Source organism: Equus przewalskii, chromosome 19 (genome assembly GCF_037783145.1).
Source record: "Equus przewalskii isolate Varuska chromosome 19, EquPr2, whole genome shotgun sequence".
NCBI lineage: Eukaryota > Metazoa > Chordata > Mammalia > Perissodactyla > Equidae > Equus > Equus przewalskii.
In genome coordinates, this window is record NC_091849.1 from 35849700 (window position 1) to 35872111 (window position 22412).

The following is a 22412-nucleotide window of genomic DNA, read 5'->3' on the forward strand; positions in this document are numbered from 1 at the left end:
TGCCACCTCTCCACCACCCCCACCCCCACCCCAGTGGTCCCTGCTGTGTGAGCACAGGAAGGCTAGGAGTGGGGCGCAGGGCTTCCCCAGGCATTCAGGAGCTGGGCGGAACCTGGCGTCCCTGCTGGCGGCCACCCACTTGGAAGAGCACTCATGTTCCTTGAGGCTCTTTCCTCATGTGTAAAGTGCAGACGGGGCTGTGAGAGCCAGCAGGAGCCACCGTGAAGGCTGGGGGCATTTAGCAGGGGGCCCACCTCAGCAGCTGTGTGATCTTGGGCAAGCCACTTCGCTTAGAGACAATGCAACATAAAGCGCTCAGGCCAGCACTGGGCAGGGGGTGGGAGAAAGGCTAGAGTAGGCAAAGCTTTCAGGGGACCCTTGAAGCATATCTACTTTGAGTGTGGGTAGGGCTCGGAGGGGGGGGGGTCCCCGGCAGAGACAGGGTGGGGTGACGTGCCAGGACCTCACCCAGGAGGAGTGCGCGCCTGAAGCTGTTCCAACCCAGAGGTCTGGCAACACTGCTCACATGACTAACCCACAAACAAATAACTTTAATTATTCTTTTTTTTCTGAGCCGGAGCTGGGCCTTGAGGGCCCCTGCCCCAGCCCCACGCCACATTTATGATACAACCCATCACAGCTGGATTTAAAAAATACACAAAAAATATATAATATACATTATAAAACCTAGGTTGGGTCTGGAGGTGGCCTGAGCGATATGCAAACGGTGAGGACCTTTGGGAAGCTCAGGAGCGGGGCGGGGGCGGGGCACAGTACTTCATATGAAACTCATAAATACCCAGAGGCGGCTGGGGGGCAGGCCGGCGGCGGAGGGGCCGGGGGTCCGGAAGGGGCAGCAGGGGGAGGTTAAGCTTCAGCCCCAGAACAGGGTCTGGGGAGTGGCTGCTCCAGGCCGGGGAGTCTGAGGCGGGCAGAGAACCTCAGGGAGCGGTGCCCCCCCCACCGAGGCTTGGGCAGGAGAAAATACCAAAGCCTTCAGCCCCTCCTGGTCCCCAGGCCACTGGTCTGCCCAGAGGTGGGACTCCACCTTCCCACCTGCCCCTCCAGCCTTGGGCTGAGCCTGGGCGTGCCCCTGGGGCTGTCCCCAGTCAGGAGGCTGCTGGGGGCTCGCCCGGCTCTGGGCCAGGGCAGCTTGGGGGAGGTCAGCACAGGAGGCGCCTGAGACCCCCCCCCCAGACTACAGGCTGATAGACAGCACCCACCAGGCGCCTCGCCCCTGTGTTCCCTCTTCCCGCCTGGTCAGCAGCGGCTGCTCCCTCCTGCCAGGGGGCTCTGGGAGGAGGCACTGTCTCAGGGCTCCCCACCCAGCTGGCCCCAGCCCCTTGGTGCAGCCCCTCTCTCCTGCCCCCTGTGGCCGCCCCACTCCAGGGAGGTAGTGTAAACCTGGGCTCTGGGGACAGGCAGCCCTGGGTGAGAACTCCAACTCTGCCCATCCCGCAACTTCTCGGAGCCTCAGCACCTCATCTGAGACACCCGGACCCACGCGGGCCTGGCAGGGTCTGAGGATGGCACAAGGCATGTCAGGGACCGGGCACACAGCAGGTACAAAGGAAGTGTGGGCCCCTCTCTTCTTCTCGACCCAACCCCAATTCAATACTCTCCTTCTCAGGGCCTCTGTACTCCGACTCCCTCGGCCTCCGTTCTACCCTCACCAGCCCGTCACACTCCCCCGAGGGCCCAGTGGCCATACACGCCAGAGCCCAAAGGTGTCCTCCCATTCATTCGAGGCTGGGCAGAGCTGGGTGATGGTGGCTCAGCGGCCCGGGCAAGCTGCCCCACTGCTGAGCCCTGTTTTCTTCTCCACAATTAAAGCGCAGAACAGTGGCAGGGAGTGTGTGTGCTGGGGGTGGGTGGCGAGGCCTCCGGGGTCCTGGCCTGAAGCCTGGCAGGTGGATGAATCCTCAATCCTGGACCTCCGGGGTGCCAGGCAGGTGTGCGGAAAAGATGCCCGTCCTGGATCCTGGTCGGGGGGCAGAGGGTGCCCTAGTCTTTGACAAGCTTGTAGACGTGATGCTGGGCCCCATGCTCGCTGGTGGAGACTTCGAAGACGAAAGCAATGACGAGTAGGGTCTCCTGGGAGTCCCGGCTCGTCACGACCTGGGGGATGAGTAGGCGGGTTCGGGCGTTCAGGCAGCACACAGACCCAGGATGTGGGGGCTGAGCAGACCCTTCTCCTTTCTGGGTCTCAGTCTCCTCATCTGAGCGACGGGTCTGGCCACCCCCACTTTGAGGTCCCTGCGCCTGGGGCCATGCTGTGATCCCCCTCCCCGACCCCCGCTGCCCCCACACCTGCAGGATGGTGAAGTTCTCCAGGACGCTGTTCATCATGTACTTCTCGGGCAGGTGCTTCAGCTTGTGGATGAAGTTGATCATGTACTCGCACATGGGCGAGCGGTGGATGCGGTACACGAAGCGCCCGTTCTCCAGCCTGGCGTACTCGGTCTGCGGAGAGCCGCAAGGGAGCGTCGCTCGGCGTGCCCGCTCCCAGCCCCACCGCGCCGCCCCAGGCCCCCACTCACCTCCACCTTCTCCACCACCTGCTTGCCGAAGGAGCACACCTTGGTGGAGACGCTGATGGTCATGCTGTCGGCCGAGCTGTACTGGGAGCTGACCCCATAGAAGGCTCCCGGGCCCTCCTGGATGGTGCTGTTGAGGTCCGCCTGGAGGAGGGGGCGGGGGTGGCGTCAGGTGGTGGTGGAGGCCAGAGGGAGGCTTCCTGCCCAAGGAGCCATCTCCAGACCTCTGTCCAGAGGCCACGGGGAGAGAGGGCGGGGTCAGGGGTCAATGGGGTGTGCACGCACATCTGCGGGGGACGTTGTTGGCAGCTTACCCAGAACTTGACGAGGAAGAAGGCATTGGGGGGCCCCTTCTCATAGAGCTCCTTCAGCCCACCCTTTTTCTCGGGGAACTTGTCATAGATCTGGCGCACGTCCACGGCCTCCAGGGGCGGGTCCGAGAAGGCGGGGTTTGTCTGGCCGATGTGCACAAACAGGTGTTTGCTGTACTGTTGGGAGGCCGGGCCGGGTCAGGAGGCGCTGCAGGGCGCAGGCGCGGGGCGCTGCACCGGGACAGCACCGCCCTGTGGCTTCCCCACCCCATGACCCTGAGCCGCGGCCCTGGACCGCCGTGCCAGGGTCTCTCCTCCGCTGCACAAACCCTCCCCCGCCCCCAACGTTACCGTGTCAGGGTCTCGCTGCACCTCCATGAAGGCGGAATACTCGAGGAGCCGCAGCCGCGAGGAGGCGATGGTGCGGTCCTGCCACACGGGCACAGAGGCGGCAGCTGGGGGGAGCGGGGCCAGGGGCTCGTAACCTGGGAGGATGAGACGGACGCTCAGTGGCATGCGCGCGGGTCCTGGCTACAGAGAGCTGCCCCCAGCCTGCACGGAGCCTTCGTGCAAATTAGAAAACAGCGCCCTTTTGGGTGGGAACATGGGCTGGCTTTTGACTCCCTGCCAGGTCTCCTTGTTCAATATACAACACACACGACATGGATGGTGGCCCTGGGAGTCCACATCAGTGGATTTTTCCTTAGGTCAATCTCAATGTGTGTTCAAACCAGAAAATACAGATTAGTAAAAAGAGAAAAATAAAAATTACCCAGAATTCCAATACATATATACACATATAAATGTAATACTTTTGGCGGTGTGTACTTGTAAGAGAGTTCCGGAAGCAACATTGTAAAAGGTTGGGCTATTTCAGTGTAAAAAGAGGGCTCTTCCCAGCCTGTCCCAATCCACTAGAGATGCCAGCCACTCCTTCCTCCCAATGCACACGCACACACACACACAGTTGGGCCGCAGCTCTCCTGAGCAGAGGCACAGGTGGCCAGGGATGGGCGATGGTGGTGGCCGCCCAGGAGGGAACTTACTGCTGAGCGTTGGCGGCAGGGGCGGCTGGATGGGGTAGGCTGGCTGTGCAAAGGGCTTGATGCTGCAGACAGGAGCAGAGCTGGGTTAGAGGGTCTCCCTTCCCCACCTTCCACCAGCCCAGTCACTTGAGGTCTCCTGCGGGACTCCAATAGGGAGCCACCCAGCCTTTCAGCGGAGGCCCAGAAATGCATGCTGACAAGCTAACTCATGAGCTTTTCATTTTCTTCACATTTTAGCTTCTGTGAAATCCTGCTGCATTGCACAATGGATGCGCACATGTGTGTAGCATTTCAACCCCGCCCTGAAGAGCTGCTCCTTAAACCAAGGTGTGCGTCTCAGGATAACCAAGTGTACGCGACTCCCTGACTCGTGGACTGAGAGACTGGCTCAGGGATTAACCAAACGAAAAGGAATCGAAGGGCGGAGGACAAGCGGCTGAGCGGGCTGATGAATGAACAGACAGATGCACTAGCTCTCTGTCTGGGGAGCCCCATCCTTCCATTGTTGAATTCAAACTCTGCTCAGCTGTGGCTGGGACCCAGCTGGGAGGGGAAGTCCAGCGTGGCTGCCCAGGGAAAGGAGGGGGTGTGGGAGGGGTGCACCCCAATACTCACTCCTGAGAGGGTCCAGGCTGCTGTCCCAGGAGAGGGGGGCTGCTCCAGAACTGCAGAGATGGGACAAAGCCCAGGAGCCCCTCAGTATCCATGTGCCCCCTACAGCCTGGCCCCAAAGGCACTCCCTCACCCCAGCCCCACCTCCCAGGACCCCTGTACCCGTGAGGAAGTGGAGAAGACGGCCTGGGGCAGAGGGGAGGGCGGGCTGAACTTGTTCTGGAGGACGCTGGCGGACACAATCTGGGCGGAGGACATGGATGCCATGCTCTGGAGGGCTTTGTCCTTCGAGACCTGGTCCTGGAGAGGGGAGGGGCCGTGTGAGGCCTGAGCCAGGCCAGAGACAGGACAGGGCTTGCCTCAGGGACCCCCTCCCTGGCCCTTGGGGATCCCGGAGTTCAGATCTGGACGACAGCCCCAGCTCTGCTGTGTGGGCTCAGGAGAGTCCAGGGTGTACCTCACCCCTCTGACCACAAGCTACAGGAAGAAATAATTTCATTTTATTCCGTAACCCAGTATATGTCAAAACAAGTCCTCTATTTTGTGTGTCACGCACTCTCATATTTCCTATTCTATTTCATCAGTGGTTCTCAAAGTACGGTCCGTGGACCAACAGCACCAGCATCCCCTGGCAGTTTGTTAGAAATGCACATTCGTGGGGCCGGCCCGCTGGCGCAGCTGTTAAGTGCGCACATTCTGCTTCGGCGGCCCGTAGTTCGCCGGTTCAGATCCCAGGTGCGGACATGGCACCGCTTGGCAAGCCATGTTGTAGTAGGCGTCCCACATATAAAGTAAAGGAAGATGGGCACAGATGTTAGCTCAGAGCCAGTCTTCCTCAGCAAAAAGAGGAGGATTGGCAGCCGATATTAGCTCAGGGCTAATCTTCCTCAAAAAAAAGAAAAAAAAAAAAGAAATGCACATTCTCAGGCCAGACCTACTGAATCGGAAACTCTGAGGGTGAGGCCGGGCAGTCTGCCTTCACAAGGCCTCCAGGCGATTCCGATGCACGGTGAAGGTTGAGAACCACTATATTTCACTTGTTAAAAATGATATTTGCAAACCTCTCAAGCTGATTTCACAATCCGTAATTTGAAAATCTGGTATTAGGTGCCCTCCCTGTCCCCCAGGGGAGGGGCAGTGCCACTTACCAGGTTCATGGCCTGTGAAGGAGAGGAGAATAGGTTAGAGGAGACAGACAGGAGGGCCAGACGGGGGGGCCTCTCTTTCCACCTCCCTCCACTCAGTGCCCACCTGCTCTCAGCTCCCCAGGAGCCCAGGGAAGCTCAGAGGCATCTGTGGGTCCTCCCCCACCCCACTGCCACCCGGAGGGAGTGCTTGCCAGCTGGGGGTGCCCTGGAAAGGGGGGGCCGAGGGAGGACAGGCTGGAGACTGAGGCAGTGGACCAAGCCAGCGCCCCTGGATGTGGGCCTGTCCACGTGCTCTGCAGCTGTGCTCAGGCACGTGGGGCTGGGGTGGAGGCCCAGTCTGCCAGGCAGCTGTGGTCAGGGAGAAGCTGCCGCAGCCTACAGGGGCCCTGATAAGGTCCCAGGCCATGAACCCCAGGCTCTGAGATCCTCAGCTGCAGAGCAGCCAGGATTGAGCATCCAATGCAAGGAACGGCCATGCCCGCCACAGCAGCTCTGCCAGCCAACACCCCCCAGTGTCTCCTCCCTGCCCCCTTGAAGTCCCATGCAATTAGCAAGCAGCAATTAGGAGGAAGGAGAAAAAAGGAAACGGAGAAGAAGAGAGGTGGGCCTTAGTGGCCCCCAGATGGTCTTCCTCTCCCTCACTGTCGGGCTGGCTGTCCCCTTGGGTCCCTGCTTAGTCTCCAGAGGCCGTGGCCCTGTGTGGCCTGAAAGAGCCTTTGGGCTTCTTCCTGCTATTTGTGTTTGAGATATCCCCCACTCCTGAGCTCCTCAGCCCCCTCCCTGCCCAAGGCTGGGGTCAGAGAGCAGCAACAGGCCTGGGCAGGGCCAGGCTGAGTGGCAGGGGACCCCATACCTTCAGCTTGGACTGAATCTCCCGAGATTTCCGCCTGGCTAGAACCTGCAAGTGGCTAGAGACCTGTAGAGAGAGAGAGAGAGAAAGAGAAAAAGAGCAGCAAGAGCAGAAGAGGAGGCAAGAACAGAGCTTCAGCCAGAAAAGAGGCACAGTGGGCCGCAGAGCCGGCCAAGGCAGAGGCCTGAGCCGTGCAGGGAGAGCCGTGGAGGCGCCGGAGGCCCCAGGCAGGCGCCCAACATACCTTGATGCCAACCTGGTACTCCCGCACCTTCTTCCGGGCTAGAACCTGTATGTGGCTGGACACCTAGGGGCCGCCCCACGCCCCGCCAGAGAGGAAAACACAGATAGTGAGGAGGCACAGCATGGGGCAGGCACGGGCAAGGAGCATCCCAGCCCTCACCTCTGGGACCAAGTGTAAGTGGGAGGAAATGTGGGCAGACACCCCTGAGCCCTGACAATTCTGCTCTCTTCTTGGCTCTGTCTTCATCAAGAGCCTAGATCAAGAGTGGCTTCTGGGGCCACCATGTACAGTTGTACAGGTTGTTCACCGCACAAGAGTACTTGGCCCAGTGAGGGCTAAAAGCCAGCCTAAGCTCTGTTGGCCAAGCTACATGTCCTGGTGCTGGGCTGCATCTAACCCAGAGGAAGGGTATCTTTTCCTTTTTCCAAAAAGGGGTGACTGGTTCTCATACTCAGAGGAGATACTTTTTGCTAACTGGCATCACAGAATCTAGCAATGGCCATAACGCTCCTGCTGGCCATCAGATTACACATCAAGGCCACGTCCTCTACGAAGGATCCTTGTACCACTGCGAAGGCCTCCCAACAGCTTGCCAGCCTCCAGACCCAGGCCTGCTCCAACTCCTGCTCTGCTCATGCAGCATCTTCCCTCGACACGCCTTCCTCCTCCTTGGACTAACATGTGGCAGGATGCACATGTGTACACAGTAGGTACTCTTAATTGCATTTCTTCTCCAGACCTCCTCCCCGAAGCCTCCCTCTCCTGGCAAACCTGGGCTCACCGTGGTCTAGATGTGCGTGCCACGGGCTTGCACAACAGACCCTCGACCTTGTCAGGGATCTGCCCCTGAGCCTCAGAGAACCTAAATGTCACTGTTTCCCGTGAAACACAAGGGGATGCCTGGGTCCTCCCGGCCGCTTCACACTTTCCTCATCAGCAGTCGCTGATGGCTGTTTTTATCCCCACAAAGAAACAGTTTCTTTTTCCTTTTAATCACGGACTGAAAGTTACTATGTATGTGATGCTGGGCAGCCCCCACGCTCCTGGTTAGGACCCAGCTGGGAGCTCCTCCCATTGCCTCTCCGTGCACAGGGATCAGTCAGCACACAGCAAGATTATCGCTCACTTCACGTCCTGACAATAATTGATGACTACCGAGCACGGGCTACTATTATTCTCCGCACTTGACTCGTACCAACTCATCTGACCTTGACGGCAACACTAGGAGGTCGGTACAAATGTTATCCCCCATTTACAGATGATGAAACCAAAGTACAGAGAGGTTAAGCAGCTTATCCAAGGTCACACAGCTGGAAGCTAAAGCTGAGATCTGAACGCAGAGGGCCTGACTCCAGAGCCCACTTGCTCCACCGCCGGACTACACTGCCAGGCCTCTGAGACCCTCGGCGCAGAGGTCCCCCTCCACGTGGTCAACTCTGTGACAGCTCAAAGCCACATGGGACTCGATCCTAATGTAATGCCTAGCTGTTTTCAACGTGGAGGCAGGGTACTTGCTATTCATGGCTGTATGTATCCATAAAAAAAATAAAACTGCATTTCTTTTTAACCAAAAGTAGAATAAAGACAACCAAAAACATCTTCCCTGTCAGCTGGTTGCTCTTTGTGACACACAAAGATATGCCTCGCCCCCACAACCACAGGACAGCTCCCCTGTTAAGGAGCCATCAGACACCCGAGTTCTAAGAAAGAACAAAGTTAGAGGAGGTCCACCCTTTGAAAATGACAAAGGCCAGCGGTTTTTTAAATTTTGAGCTTGCTGACTTGGCTGTACAGCCAGCCTCCTTGGGACACTCGGCCAGGAGCAGGGATAACGCTGGACCCAGAGTTAAGAGGCTCTTCTCCCCTCCCTGGGCCTCGGGTCAGAGCGACTGAGCTTAGACATCCCTCGGCCCCGCCCCCTCTGAGGAACCGGCTCCTACCAGCACATCTTTCCGGAGAAGCAGGACACGGTGCCCTTCTCCTGAGCCCGGGATGGCTTTCTGTTCATAATAATAACAGCAAGGGGAGCAGCAAGTCGTGACGCAGTGCTCACTTTGTTCTAAGTCTTCGCACGCTGGCTAATTTAACGGCGAGGCAGAGAGGCCGGGAGGCGGGGCACCCCCTCTTCAGAGGCGGGGAGCAGGTATCTGACCCTGGGGGGCTGATCGGTCATATTCCTCCTGCAGCCCCAGGCTCCAGGGAACAGGGCCCTGGTCTGTCTGGCTCCCTGCTGTGTCCCTCGTGCCTAGAACACAGTAGCAGCTCAATAATTTGCTATGTGAATAAATGCTGTGCGACATGAGCTGGCCCAGGGAGAGCGGGTAATAAACTCTGAAGAAATGAGGGAGTGTTTCTGCTCCCATGCTCAGTGGGACCTTCCTTTGAGACCATGAGGTGGGACAGGGCAGGCTGGCCATATGCACACATGGGGACCTGGCGAGGTGGTTGCAAGGTCCAAACCCCACCCAGACAGGGAGGCTGGGAGGGCTGAGGGTCAGAGCTGGCGCCCGCCCCTCCAGGGACCTCCCTCCAGCCTGCTGTCTCCCAGGAACCCCACACGCACCCCACCCTTCAGGTTTCCCCTGCAGGTGTACTGTCACCACACTGCTGCCCTCCCTAGACTGGAAGCCACCCAATCATCTGGCAGATCACCGCCCCCCCCCAACCATTGTACTCCCCAGCCACCATGGCTGTGGCTCCAGGGCCCTGCCTCCCTCTGGCCCCCTCTAAGCCCTTGCCCCAGCTGCTCCAGGGCCAAGGTTCCTAGACAGCTGCCGCCCACCACTCCCTGCTCTGTTCCCTTCCACAGCCCCCAGCTGCCCCCAGGGGAACCTGTCCCTCGGGCCTCTCCCCGCCCTCAGCTCTTCCCACTCTGCCCTCCCCCACACCACCCTGCTAACTGAGGCTCCTTCCTGCCCAGTGGGTTGAATCCTGGGTCCACTACCTACCAGCCGAGTGACCTTGAGGAAGTTACTTAACTTCCCCGTGCCTCGGTTTCCTCATCTGTAAAATGGAGATAATTACTGTACCTACCTCGTAAGGCTGCTGTGAGGATTAAATAAATTCATATAAAGTAAGCTCTGCATGGGTTCACAGTTACCACTTGTACATCCAACTTCCTCAGCCTGGAGGAATCCTCTCCCTCTTTTGTGCCTGGCTAAATCCTATTCCTTCTTAAAAATGCATCTTGAGTGTCACCTCCTCCAGGAAGCCTTCCCAGCCCTCCCTCCTCCCTTCTCCTGCCTGGTCCTTGTTAGATGCTTGGCCGGCCGCACACACGCCTCTTTCAGCCATGCCACCCTGCTTTGTCCTCGTCTGTCCACCTGTCTGTCCTCTTGACTGCTCAGGGTCACTCAGAGCAGTGACCATGGAGCTGTCCCATGGGGCTGATCTGTGGTCACAGAACCAAAGGCCTCGGTGGGGTGGTGGGTGGTCAGAGAGGACAGTGCCCTTTTCTCTAAGACCTCGAGAGGAGTGATGGAGCAGCCTGGGGGAGTGACATCACCAAGGGGAGGGCCGGGGAGCAACTGGGTGAGGGGCAGCTCTCTCGGAGGGGTGGGCTGGGCTGGTCACTGGGAGAGCTGCAGGCAGGAAGGGGCTGGGGAGGCAGCTGCGAGAGTGCGTGTGGGCAGAGCACGAAGCATCTCTTTACCTGTTTTCTCGTCCGAGTCTTCCCCGTCCTCAATTTAATATAACGTGCGATCAACTCATTTCGACCTAAATTGGAGTGAGAGGAAAAGTGAGCAGTGGGCAAAAGGGGAGCTGGTGGCTGGAGGCACCCCCCACCAGCTGGAAGCCACACCAGGCTCCTCCTCCCAACGCTGCTCTTGTGTTCCCTCCCCACTCTCCTCACTCCAACCGGCCCAAGGGGCACAAGCAGGACAGGGAAGGGTTGGGGGGGAGGGCCCAGGTGCTCCCCCCACCACCTCCAGGCCCTGGGGGGGCTGGTTGTGGGGGACAGGGTGAGTGGGGGCCGCAGAGTCGGAGGAGGGCGGGCGAAACAATGTCGGGCGACCTGATGGGTTTCCCCGCAGACAGACAGGGCCAGGTGGGGCCCAAGGGCAGCAGGACAGCTGGGCCCCCACTCCCAGCCCGCACAGGGCTTCCTTCTTCCCTGGGCTCCATCACCCACTCCAAGTCTCTGAGTGTCTGCATTCGTGTGTGAGAGTGAGGTCTGCCCCAGGTGGCAGGCATTTCAGCACATGTCCCCATGTACGTCTGACAGTCCTGTCCTGGCTGTCCTGGCCACAGGGGGAGGCCGTGGACAAGCCCCTTCCCTTCTCTGGGGAAATGGGCAGGAAGAACCGGATGGTCTCCCACCTGCCTCCTACACAGACAGCCTGTGTCAGGATGCGTCACTGAGTGCGTCACTGTGTCCTTGAGCCTGTCACCCCCATGTCACCGGTTACCAGGGTCTCCCCTGCCCTGCGAGAGAGCCCAATTGCCTATCGGCCTTGAGGGGGGCGCTCTGTGCAGCACCACAGACCCTTGAGCGCCAGAAGCTGGCCAGCATCCAGGGCACTTGGCCCCAGGAAGGGGGTGCTTGGGACGCATGGCTAAGGCTATGTCCACATCCTTAGAGTGTATACCTCTTACCCCCCAAATCCAGGCCTCCTGTCCCCCGGCCCCATAGCCTCCCCAGAACAGCCACATTCTCCAAATTCCTCTTGGATGACAGAACCAGCCCCACTGCCCCTCCCTTCCTGCCTGCCCCCTCCACCCCACTCCCTCGCCCTGTCTAAAAATACCCTGTGGGGCTGCCCCAGCCATCTGGGAGGGGAGCCTTGGGGGCAGGGAGCCCCCGCCCTCCAGAAGGCGCCATGGAACATCTGCCTGGCCCGTGAGCGGGGCTCTGGGCTGAGGGGCGTGCGGGCGCAGAGGGCGGGGGCAGCGGGACAGGCGGCAGCCCGTACCACTCGGCCCAGCTGTCTCCTTCCTGTGCCCCGCATGGTACTGGATGCTGGGAGGGGACAGGCTGAGGGCCTGCCTCACTCAGCCACAGGCTATCACCCAGGGTTGGAGGGAGCTGGCAAGGAGCCAGGCCCAGAAGGGTTGAGTTATCCCAAAAATGCAGCTCTGGGAGAGCCCTCTCAGGGCTGGATGAGACAGGGACACTCCCTTCTGGAGGCAGGAGGTGGGCAAGATGGCAAAGAGAGGGGCCAGGAGAGACTTGGGTGGGGGTGTGAGGAAAGAACGAGGCCCCAGCCCTTGTCACGGTGTGGCCTTGCACCACCCTGCAGCCCCTCCCCCCTGCCCCCCATACCCCAGAGGGAACTCACACTGGGAAACCCCCGCTCTGTGCCGGGACTCCCACCCCAGGCCTCCCCCCTCGGCTAGCCTACATCCTCCCAGGGGAGGCACCCTCTCCCAGGCCTAGCCTGGAGCACACCAGACTGACCCAGTTTCCTGGGCCCACTGAGTCACCCCGAAACCTCCAGGCCAGCAGGCGGGAGGAGAGCAGGAGCGGACGGGGGTGTCAAGGTGTGGGCCGAGCTCTGAAGGGGGCAAGCCCGGCTTGTTTATGAGGAGGATCCAGACACACAGGCTTGCACGCCCAGACTCGCCCAGCCCATGGCGGGTTGGCAGGACTTCGCCAAACCGGTTGGGTGAGGGGGCAGAGAGCAGGGGGAGGGGCCGGCGAGGGCCAGGCCACCTCCCCCAGTCCCGGCCAGTGTCCCTGTGCCTACCCACACGCACCGTACATCTTGCCCTCATCCGACAGGATGATCTTGCGGCGGCCGCAGGGCGGGTAGATGGCCAGGGCCTCCTGGAAGCTCTGCTCAATGTCTGGGCTCCACACGCCCTCCGCGTCGTTGTCCAGCCCCTTGTCCAGGCCCTCGGGCCCATCTTCCCGGGCCTCCCCGGGGCTGCTGCTGGTGTTCCAGCTGTTGGACGCTATTGTGCTGGTTGCTTTGGGCTCCGGGCCTGAGCCCACTCAGCAGCCTGAGCCTGGGGGCAGAGGCAGAGGGGTTAGGGCCAGGGTCCTCCCAGACCACAGCAATCTCCCACCCCAGGGGCAGGTGCTCCAGGGTAGGGTGGAGGTAACCAGAGGTTATGCTTATCACACTGTGTGACCTTGGGTGAGCTACTTCACCTCTCCGAGCCTCTGTCCTATGAAATAAGGAGAGTCTCCTTGAGGTCTGATGGTTAAAACTAAACAAGATTGAGCCAGCCCTGATGGCCTAGTGGTTAAAGTTCGGTGCACTCCACTTTGGCAGCCCTGGTTTGGTTCCTGGGCACAGAACCACACCACTCGTCTGTCAGCAGCCATGCTGTGGCAGTGGCTCATAGAAGAACTAGAAGGACCTACAACTAGAATATACAACTATGTATGGGGCTTTGGGGAGGAAAAAAAAAAAAAGAAAGATTGGCAACAGATGTTAGCTCAGGGTAAATATTTCCCAACAAAAAAAGAAAAATAAGATCATGACAAAATGCTGACCCCAATGCCTGGCTCATGACACTTAAGACACAGTACTGGTGGTGATCAATAACCACAATGATAACGCCTATCTATATCCACACAGCACTTTCATATTCATTCAATCCTTGAAACCCAGGCAGGGAGGGCGAGGAGCGACGCCCATGATTCAGATGAGGAAAACTGAGGCCCACAGGTCACACAGCTGCCAAAGGCTTCAGGAGGAGCAGAGAGAGGAGGAACACAAGGGCAGCCCAGTGTCTCCTGGGCTCTCAGAGGGGCTCCTGGGCTCCCACTCTGCCAGCTCCTCCTCCCTGTCATTGGGATCACCAACCAGGGACCCGCACCTCTCACTCTCCCCCCAGCATCAATGCAACCCTGCTGAGGATGCCCTGTGGGATGAGGAGGGTCCGGGACCCAGGAAGGGGGTGGTTTTGCCTTCCCCATAAGAGAACTCACAAGAACCCGGGCAAGAAATCTAATCGTGGGGCTGGACCTGCCCCGGGAATTGCAAGAAGGGAGCGACGCTGGCGGAGAAGGTGCCTGGCCCACAGCCTTGCTCAACCCCACCTGCTCCTCCAGCCCACTTCCTGTTCCCGCTCCTGCCAGCCCCACAGCAGCCCGTAAACTACCCACACGCCAGCCTCTGCCCTGGCCCACATCGAGGACGGGCCTGGGCTCTGTAAACTGTGCTCCCTGCATACACCAGGCTCGGTTATTAATTTAGACTGTACCCTGCCAGTCCCCAACACACACAGCCCCAAGTCTCCGGCCAACCCCCTCCGGCCTCAGAACCTGCATGTTCAGTGCACATCAGGGGCCTGGGAGCCTAGAGCCCGAGATGGCTAGATCCCGCGGCTTGGCTCGGGGCCGCAGGAAAAGCAGGCAGAGAGGCGAGGGACCCTCTCAGAAGCCAGGGAAGAAAGTTCTTTCCCCTCAGACATGAATTCCAGGTTCTGCTAAATGGGTAGGGGTTCTCCCTGTGGGGCCACCAGTTTGCTTAGGGAGGCCTGAAGGGGGCCACTAGTGGCATGAGATGGGGAGGGCCTGAATATCATATGGATATAGAGTTTAAACTACATATTACTGCTAATGACAGCATCTGCCATATGGCAGGCTCTGTTCTGGGATTTTACCCAAATTTACTCATTTAATCCTCACAATAACCTATGGGGTAGATACTATTATTATTCCCACTTTACAAGTGCAGAAACCAAGGAACAGAGAGCTCAAGCAATTTGCCCAAGGACACACAGCTAGGAAGTGCTAGAGCCAAGGGGGGAACCCAGTCAATCTGGCTTCAGTCTTTTAATCAAGAAGATGGAGCTCAGATGTCCCACCACCTGTAGTGAGAAAGGAGGCCCAGTTGTCATGGCAACCACCTTGAGTCTGCCCAGTGGGGTTCAGTCCAGGGGGCCTCCCTCAGCCCAAGTGGTTGGAGCAACTTCGAGGCCCCCCACACTGCTGTAGCCCTTTCTGTGAGGCCTCCAAGACCACCAGAAATAGCTCTCCTGCCCCAGAGGGCAGCCAGGGAGAGAGGAAGCCACATGCCTGGCCAGTCAGAGGGGCTGGTAGAGGGGCCACACTCCTCTACCCGCAGCCTGTCTCTCACCGCAGGACGCTGTCTCCCATCCCCAGCCCCTCCTCAGCCCCAAGGCCAAGTTCTTGGAATGCAAATGTGAGGGGCGTAGGGAGTCTGGGGGTCCTAGAGATGCCAATATTGAGGTGATTGGGATTCAGGGCCTCCCCCAGGCCTGACACTGCCATGGGCTGTCAGAAGGGAGACAGAAGGGGGGCTGCAGCAAGTCAAAACCCCTCCTAATAGAGCTGTCAACCCACTTCCCCCCAAATCCTTTCCTGAGGCCTCCCTCAGAGCAGCAGGGGCCCAGCGCATGGGGGGCCCTAGCAGCCCCAGACTTTTAAAAGCAACCTTCCTGCCTCCCCCAAGCCTCTGCCTGCCTCCCCTCATCCAGGCGGTGGCCCCCCCTTCTCGGGGTGATGTCAGCCCCGCCCCGCCCCCCGCAGGAGCACTGTGGCCAAATATGGCGAACACAGCAGCGCTTGGGAGCTGGGACAGACTGGGGGGGGGGGGGGGGGGGGGCGGGGCGGCAGCCCCTGGCTGGGACTGCTGGCAGCTGGTGAGGGGGAGGGGAGCCGAGGGGGCGGCTACAAGGACAAGTCAAGGAGAGAACAGGGCCCACCGTCCCTTCCGCTGGCTCCTGGGCACATGCAAGACTCACTTTCTAGGAACACTCCTGCGGGCAGAGGCACCCACATAGGGGCCCGCAGGTGACCCCCACCTCACACAGCCATGCACAGGGGTACCTGTGTGCAGGTACACTGTGTGGTGTGGGGCTGACACCCAGATGAGAATATCTGTACCCACAGGCTGAGGCACACCAATGGGCAATGGCGGGCAGGCAGCTGCGCCAGGCTGGGGGCTGGACTGGGGTCTCTGTGCTATGGCATCACTCAGCAGGGGCTGTGCACCAGGATTCTGGACAGGCTGCTCTGGTCTTCCCAGAGTTACTGCTGTTGTGGAATGAGGACAGAGACTAGTTCGGGCTCACCCTCCTCTCCTTAGACCCCCAAGCCACGGGGACCCAACGCTGGGGGTGAGAGAGGAGGCTAGGCTCCCCAGACAGCTGCAGGGCTGGCCTGAGAGGCACATGTGGGACTCAGGCACGGTGGACGGGGCTCTAGAGGGGGCTGCTTGGGGTGAGAGGGCAGGCCCCCTGGGATGGCCCCAGCCCAGGATGGGGTCTTGTCTTGCCCCTGTGGAGAGGGGTTGGGAGGGGTGGCAGCTCCCCCAATTGCTTGTTGACGCGCGCCCAGGTATCTGGAACCTCTGCCTTGCTGGGCTGTGCCACCAAGAGGGGCGGGAGAGAGGGAGAAAGGCCCAAATGAGGGGCATGGAGCTTGAGACAGACAGAAGGGAAAGGGGAGACAGTGTCGGGGAGACGGCGGGGTAGGGTAAGGAGATGGGGAGACAGACTCAGAGACGGACAGACGAGAAAACAGACAAGAGAGACAGCAGAGTCCCAGAGTGAGGGACAGAAAATGAGAACCCAGAGAGCGAACTTTGGAGACAGACCCAGAGAGAGACAGAGACAGACAGAGAGAACAGTAGAGCGCTCAGGAGAGGGAGATAGGGCCCTGACCGACAGATCCAGGTCTGCAGAGACGGAGACACACAGTGAGGAGGGTGACAGGGGCAGGACGGGGAAAGAGCAGCAATCTCAGAAACAGTAGGCCTGTGAGGGAGGGGCGAGCGGGAGGGGACCAGCAGAGAGGGAACGAGAGGGAGAATGGGAGAGGGTGCTCGCACACGCGGGAGCCAACAGAAAGACCCAGAGGCCAGGGCGGACCTAGAGGGAAGCAGTGACAAGAGAAGCCATGGCTGGGGGCTGGGGGCTGGGGTCAGCCACCACAGGGCCCTGTTCAGGACATCCCCACTCCTGTCTCATCTGCACTCCGCCCCCCCCCCCCACCTCCTGTTTCCCTCTGCAGAGGGCCCCTTAGGACAACAGGCTGGACCTCCTGTGCTCTCCCTACCTTTACCCTCAATCTGACCAGCTGCACCCGCTTCCCCTCTCCCGGGGCCCTCAGCCTCCTGAGGGCAGCAGGCGCCTCTGGGTGGTGGCAGGGATGGGAGCTGGGAGGCTGGGTGAGCAGGCTTTGGGGCCCTGGGGAAGATAAGGGGTACCTTGCTGCCCACTCCCCACCCTGGGGCCAGACCTGCTGGAATAACTGGCTGGACAGCTCCAGAGACGAGGCCAGAGTTGCCAGAGTTGTGGCTGCTGCAGAGGCCCTAGACCCCCACCCGCATCGGCCCCGCAGCCTTCAGACCACCCAGCCCTATACCTCCCTTTCAAGGGGGGGGAGGGGTGCAGCCTGAAGCTTGGGCTCTCCCAGAGCCTCTGATGCAGGCAAGTCAAGTTGAGGCAGATGCTCCCCAACCCCCTCCCCTCCACTTACCCCTCCCCATGAACCAGCCCAGGGCCCTATTGGATCTAGTGGCCAGCAGCCGTCTACTCTTGCAGGGACCCCAGCCCCCCAAGTGCTCTGGCTTCATCACCACTCAAAGTGCAGGAAGGTCAGAGAAGTGGGCAGTTGCATCCCAAATCCCCCGCCCCCAAGCCAGGGCCTGGATGACCAGCCAGGGGGCTGAGGATGGGGAGGGCAGCTGAGGAGGGCTAAGGGAGCCTCATCACCCCCTCTGCCTTTCCCTCCTTCTTCCCCACCCGCCCCCACAGCGAGGCCAGCTGTTCTCCAGCTGCCAGAGGCTCCCACCCTAGCAGTGGCCACGTCTGGTCTGGTTGGGACGGGAGAGCAGGGCGGGTTGGGGATGGTGTCTGCCTCCTCCACCGCCAGTCCAAGGACCCCTGAGGGACCCTGCCAAGTGGCCGCACCCTGCCAGGCTGGGGAGGGGGGACTCTCCTCCCTGGAGCAGGGTTGAGATTTTTACAGGAGGAAGCAATTTGCAGAGCCCACTAGGAGGGAGGTGGGGGGCCTCCTCCCCTCTCCTCTGCTTATTAATGTGCTTCCAATTTGGGAATCAAAACTCTCCGTACCCATCCACCCCCACTACTCGGGCAGGGGCTTCTGGGGAGCAAGGGGGTGTGGTGGCCCCCAGCCTGCCTTCTCCAAAGCGCACCCCCACCATCACCCTGCCCCCCAGAAGTGTAGGACAGTGGGAGGGTCGAGACTCAGAGCCCTCAAACCTCCTGCAGAAAGAAAGGGCCCAGTTCCCAGACCTCCCTTCACCCCAACTCAAGACAGTCTTGTCGCTTCATCTTGTCCCAGCGAAGGCCAGGTACCCAGGTTGGGTGGGCAGGGAAGCAGCCAATGGGTAACCTGGGAAACTGGGTTTCAGGGTTCCCAATTAACATGTCAGTGGGCCTCCCCAGCCCAGGCCCCTTGTCCTCTGGGTCACCCACTGAGCTGCCACCAGTCACTGAGTCAGTCCCTGCGTCACGAGAGCCACAATGTCATCTGTAAACACAGAGGCTTTCTCTCGGCCCCTCCTCTCTCTTCCACACACGACCCTCTTCACAGCCACTGTCCTGCATTCACCATGAGCTGCACCTCTCTCCTTTCTGTTTTGTTTTTAAATTTATTGTCATAAAATATACATAACATACAATGTACCATTTTAACTGTTTGTAAGTGCACAATTCAGTGGCATTAAGTACATCCCTTCCTTGTTTTTAACAGTTATCTTTTTCACGGTCCTCCACATACACGCCGCATGCATCGGGGTCACAGGCTCCCAAATTTGTCACACACAGTATCCCACGCTGTGTCTGGCACAGCCCTGAAGGATGTCACCCACACCATCCTACAGTCCCAAACAGTCTCAGGTAGTGACCACCCACAGAGTCAGTCTCAGTCACACCCCACACAGTTTCTCTCACACGCGGAGCCGCACGTGGGGTTTCTTTCTCACGTTCGGTTTCACCTACACACCTGACTTCACACTCAGCTTATGACAACAGCTTCTCAGCACACAGAGAGTGTACTGAATATAGTCTACCTGTCACAATGGTTTCTCCTCACACACACACATATATCATATTGTCACCCGGTTTTTCTCATACATAGTGTCATATACAGTCACACACGGACCATCAGAGTTTCTACCAACCTGACCCCATCTCATACGCTGTTCACACACATACAGCACCATAAGTAGTCACGTCACAGAATCATATATCCCAGAGAACGCCACCCATTCTGCTTCTGATGCACACAGCGTCACAAGAGCGCAGCGTCCCTCGCACACGTGGAGCATTAGAGTGCCATCCAGGGTCAGGCACAGGCTCACACCGTTGGTCAAGCAGACAGTTTCTTTGATAAATGTACCCCAGGTGATGGCCACTCACACACAGAGAATGTCACCCATACAGATGCAGCGTCACACAGGGCCACATTAAGAACATCACTCATTCGGTTTCTCTCACGTCCATGCAGTATCAATCACACACCGAGAATGTCACAGTTTCTCTCTCACATGTGAATGTCACCAAGTTACAGACCATGTCACATCGTCACAGCCAGTTTCTCTCAGGTATATGTCCAACCTCACGTGCAGTCACACATGCAAACTGGTTTTACCCGGTTCTCTCACACACGCATCCACCCCCACACAGTCTCACCCACACAGAATGTCCCACTCAGTGTCTCTCTCACACGCATCCAGCGTCACACACGGTTGCACTCTCATTTCCCTCTCACTTCCTGTCCTTTCGGGCCTGGCACGGAGTACAGGAAGCAATCAGCACTCTAGGAAACCCCAGGGGCTGGGGCTCTGGGGATCCGAAGAGAGACAGATTCTCTGGTCCCTGCCTTCAGCCTTCTGCGGGACCCTGAGAGGATGGGCAGAGCCCTCTGCCCTCTGCCCTCTTCCACAGACAATCCTAGGCTGGCATAACACCAAGAGGGAGGGGAGGGAATGGGGACAGGGCCAAGTGTGATCTGCTACGTCTGCCCTAGCTCTGACCAGAGACCGCCCGCCATGGTCTGGCACCACCTGCTCCCTTCCCCGCTCTCCTCGCTGTGAGCAGACCCCTCTCCCCTTCCTGAGTGAGGAGGCAGGCAGGACTGATAGCTTCTTCCCCTCCCGGCTTCCACGCTGAGCCCCTAGGGGGGTCTGGGAGTCGGGCAGAGAGGCCCTCCATCCACGCGGCTTCTGACCACTATTCACGCCGTCCAGCCTTGCCGACCCCACCTCTTCAGAAGGCCAGTCCCGCCAGCTCCAGCTGGCACCCCTGTCCCTCGGCGCCTGCTGCTGCAGCCTTTTCAGCCACTCACCAGTGTAGCCACCCCTCAGTCACCCCCCGGCTGCCCTCACCTTCTCCTGAGACCCCTGGGATCAGTCACGCACCTCTCCAGACCCCATCAGGTTCAGGTTCCACAGTGAGAGAAGGAAGGCCCACTGGGAGAGAGAGACTCTGGGAGGAACTCGGAGAAAAGGGACCTGCGAAGTCACTTATCCCAACCAGGGAAACGGAGGCCCAAAGAGCTCCACCAAGATGACACAGAGGTTAAAGGCCCAGCTGGGACCAGCGCTCTTATCTCTTGACCTCTGCTGAGATATCTCATTCTGGTTTTAATATTTCCTCAACTGGCAGAATGGACCAGGGTCTGCAAACGTGAGGGTGAGGGCGGGAGCAGGGCCTAGGAGAGAGACAGACAGACAGACACACATACACACACACACACACACACACACACACACACACACACACAGAGTTCTGTCCTGCCAACACTGACCATCCTACTCAGCCATTCCCCAGCCCAATGCATTAATTAGCATTAATTACTGTTACCTCCCTAGTGGGGTGGGGTAAGGCCCAAGAGGCTGAGACTGCCATTGGCTCCCAGCCTGCCTCTGAGGAGGGGGCATCCAGGGCCCCTGATGTCACCCTCACCAGATAGCCTAGTCCTAGAAGATATGTCTCTCCATGCCCTGCCTGGAGGGTAAACAGGGATCCAGAAGACCACAGAACCACATCCTGGTGTGGCAGCCCTAGGAAAGGGGTCTTGGAAAGGGAGCTACAAGAATCGGTGAAAGAGGAGGACATAATTCCCCCAAATCTCCAACTTTAGGGACTTAGGATTTCCCTCCTTGCCCCAGGCTGCCCCCAGCATCGGGCCAGCAAGGTGTCCTGGCCCCCTTCACTGGGGTGGAACATGAGTACACAGAATCAGGCGGCAGGAGAGCGGATACACAGAGTGCCTCGGGCACCAGCCCCTTGGAGATGTGTCCAGCCCCCACCCCCACCCCCTGCTCTCCTGGGCTACAAGTCCAGGCCTGACCTGGTTCTGCCTCTACCTGGAGAGAGGGAAGACACAGAGGGAGGTGCCCCCTGAGAAGCCCTCCCCCAGGGCCCCTTGTCCAGAAAGAATCTCTCAGCCCTGGATCAGGGCCCCTCTCCCAGAAAGGTGACAGAGTGGGGTCTCAATGACACTGCCCTAGGGCCTGACTAGGCTAGGAAACCAGAAACTGACAGGCACTCCGGTCCTTCCCTCCCTAGGCAGGAGTAAACGGCATAGGGCATGACAGACAATGGTGGTGATCGTCGGGGGACAAGCCTTCTTCAAACCTCTAAAGTCTAAACAAGGGCTCTGAGGAAGTGTGGCGAAGAGAAGGCCCCAAATCCAGCCCCTTGGGAGCCAGGCTCACAGGGCTCAGGGCTGGAACTCCGAACTTCCACCTCGGCACAGGCGGCAGAACTGGAGGGAGCTGAAGCCCCCGCCTCTGCTCTCGGGGGCACCCGCCCAGGGGCGCAGCTTCGCTCCCAGACGCCGTCCAGAGCCCAGCGCAGCCGCGGGCGCCGCGCGCACGAGCCGGCCGGGCGCCGGGAGGCCGGGCCGAGGCCTGCGCGGAGCTGGGGCCGGGCGGGCTCCGAGAGCGCGAGCCGGAGTCCAAAGGGCGGCAGGGCCCGAGCCCGGGCGCCCCGGGACGAGCTCCCCGGTGGCAGGCCCCCAAGCCGTGAGGCCCGCAGAGCCCTGCCTCGACACCCCACGCGCGGACGGTGGGACAGGCGGCGGCACCGGGGACCATCTCCCGGCTCCCCTACCTCCCGGGACCAACTCGTCCGGGTCGCGGGGGGGCGCGAGGGGTGGGCGGGGCTTCCCGGAGAGCTTTCCCCCCTTCCCTCTAAACTTCCCGGCACTCGGATCCGGGGCTCCGGCTCCGGCTGGACAATAGCTCGGGGACCCAGCCCCCCTCGAGCGCCCCCCCACCCCCATCCAGAACCAACCAACCAAACCACCTCTCCCAGCAGGGCCTCCTCCTGGCGTCCGCCGGGCTTACCTGGTCCGAGCTCGGGGGGGCGCTCCGGCCAGGCCGCTCCGCCGGGCCCGAGGGAGCTGCGAGGGGGGCCGGGGAAGGGGGGTCGTGGGGAGGGGGCTGGCCGGAATGTGCGGAATGAGCCGGGCTGGAGCGGGAGGCGCCGGGCGCGGAGGAGGGAGCGAGCGGGACGGAAAGTTTGTGTTGAGGAGCCGGGGCGGGGGGTGGGGGCTGCGGGGAAGGAGGGGGCGGGGCGCGCAGGGGGCGGGCACCGGCCGGGAGGGGCGGGGCCGCGCGGGCCGCCCCCACCGGCTCTCGGGCTGCCCACCCCGCGGCTTCGCGGCCCGGGCCGCCCCCTGCTCGCCCGCAGGTGCGGCGCTCCCACCCTCCGCGGCGCGCCGGGCCCCACCGCACCTCCCCGGCACCCCGCCGCAATTTGGGGCTCC

The 22412-nt window shown here is 60.0% G+C and overlaps 1 protein-coding gene across 12 annotated transcripts; it reads right to left on the minus strand.

Moving 5' to 3' along the window:
* Positions 1-531: 531 nt before the first annotated feature.
* TEAD3 (TEA domain transcription factor 3) lies at positions 532-22302 on the minus strand. 12 transcript variants are annotated; one of them, XM_070584442.1, is made up of 13 exons: positions 21991-22302; positions 12451-12697; positions 10401-10465; positions 6749-6811; positions 5655-5666; positions 4669-4806; positions 4510-4559; positions 3895-3956; positions 3200-3333; positions 2852-3025; positions 2541-2681; positions 2311-2463; positions 532-2118 (listed from the first exon to the last, which is right to left on the minus strand). In XM_070584442.1, exons 2-13 carry the CDS (start codon positions 12593-12595, stop codon positions 2005-2007), a joined length of 1251 nt encoding a protein of 416 aa, XP_070440543.1. In that variant the 5' UTR covers positions 12596-12697; positions 21991-22302; the 3' UTR covers positions 532-2004. The 12 variants fall into 12 exon arrangements, with proteins under 12 accessions (XP_070440543.1, XP_070440542.1, XP_070440550.1 ...); XM_070584441.1 differs by lacking the exon at positions 5655-5666 and adding an exon at positions 6514-6570 and having other exon boundaries at positions 4669-4824; XM_070584449.1 differs by having other exon boundaries at positions 5655-6570.
* Positions 22303-22412: the final 110 nt, after the last annotated feature.

Coding starts and splice junctions, on each gene's coding strand:
- TEAD3 (XM_070584441.1), bottom strand. CDS start 12,595: ATGGGCCCGAGGGCCTGGACAAGGGGCTGGACAACGACGCGGAGGGCG. Junction 3,957..4,509: donor CAGCCTGGACCCTCTCAGGA/GTGAGTATTGGG, acceptor TCCTGTCTGCAG/CATCAAGCCCTTTGCACAGC. Junction 3,334..3,894: donor CCTGCCGCCAACGCTCAGCA/GTAAGTTCCCTC, acceptor TCATCCTCCCAG/GTTACGAGCCCCTGGCCCCG.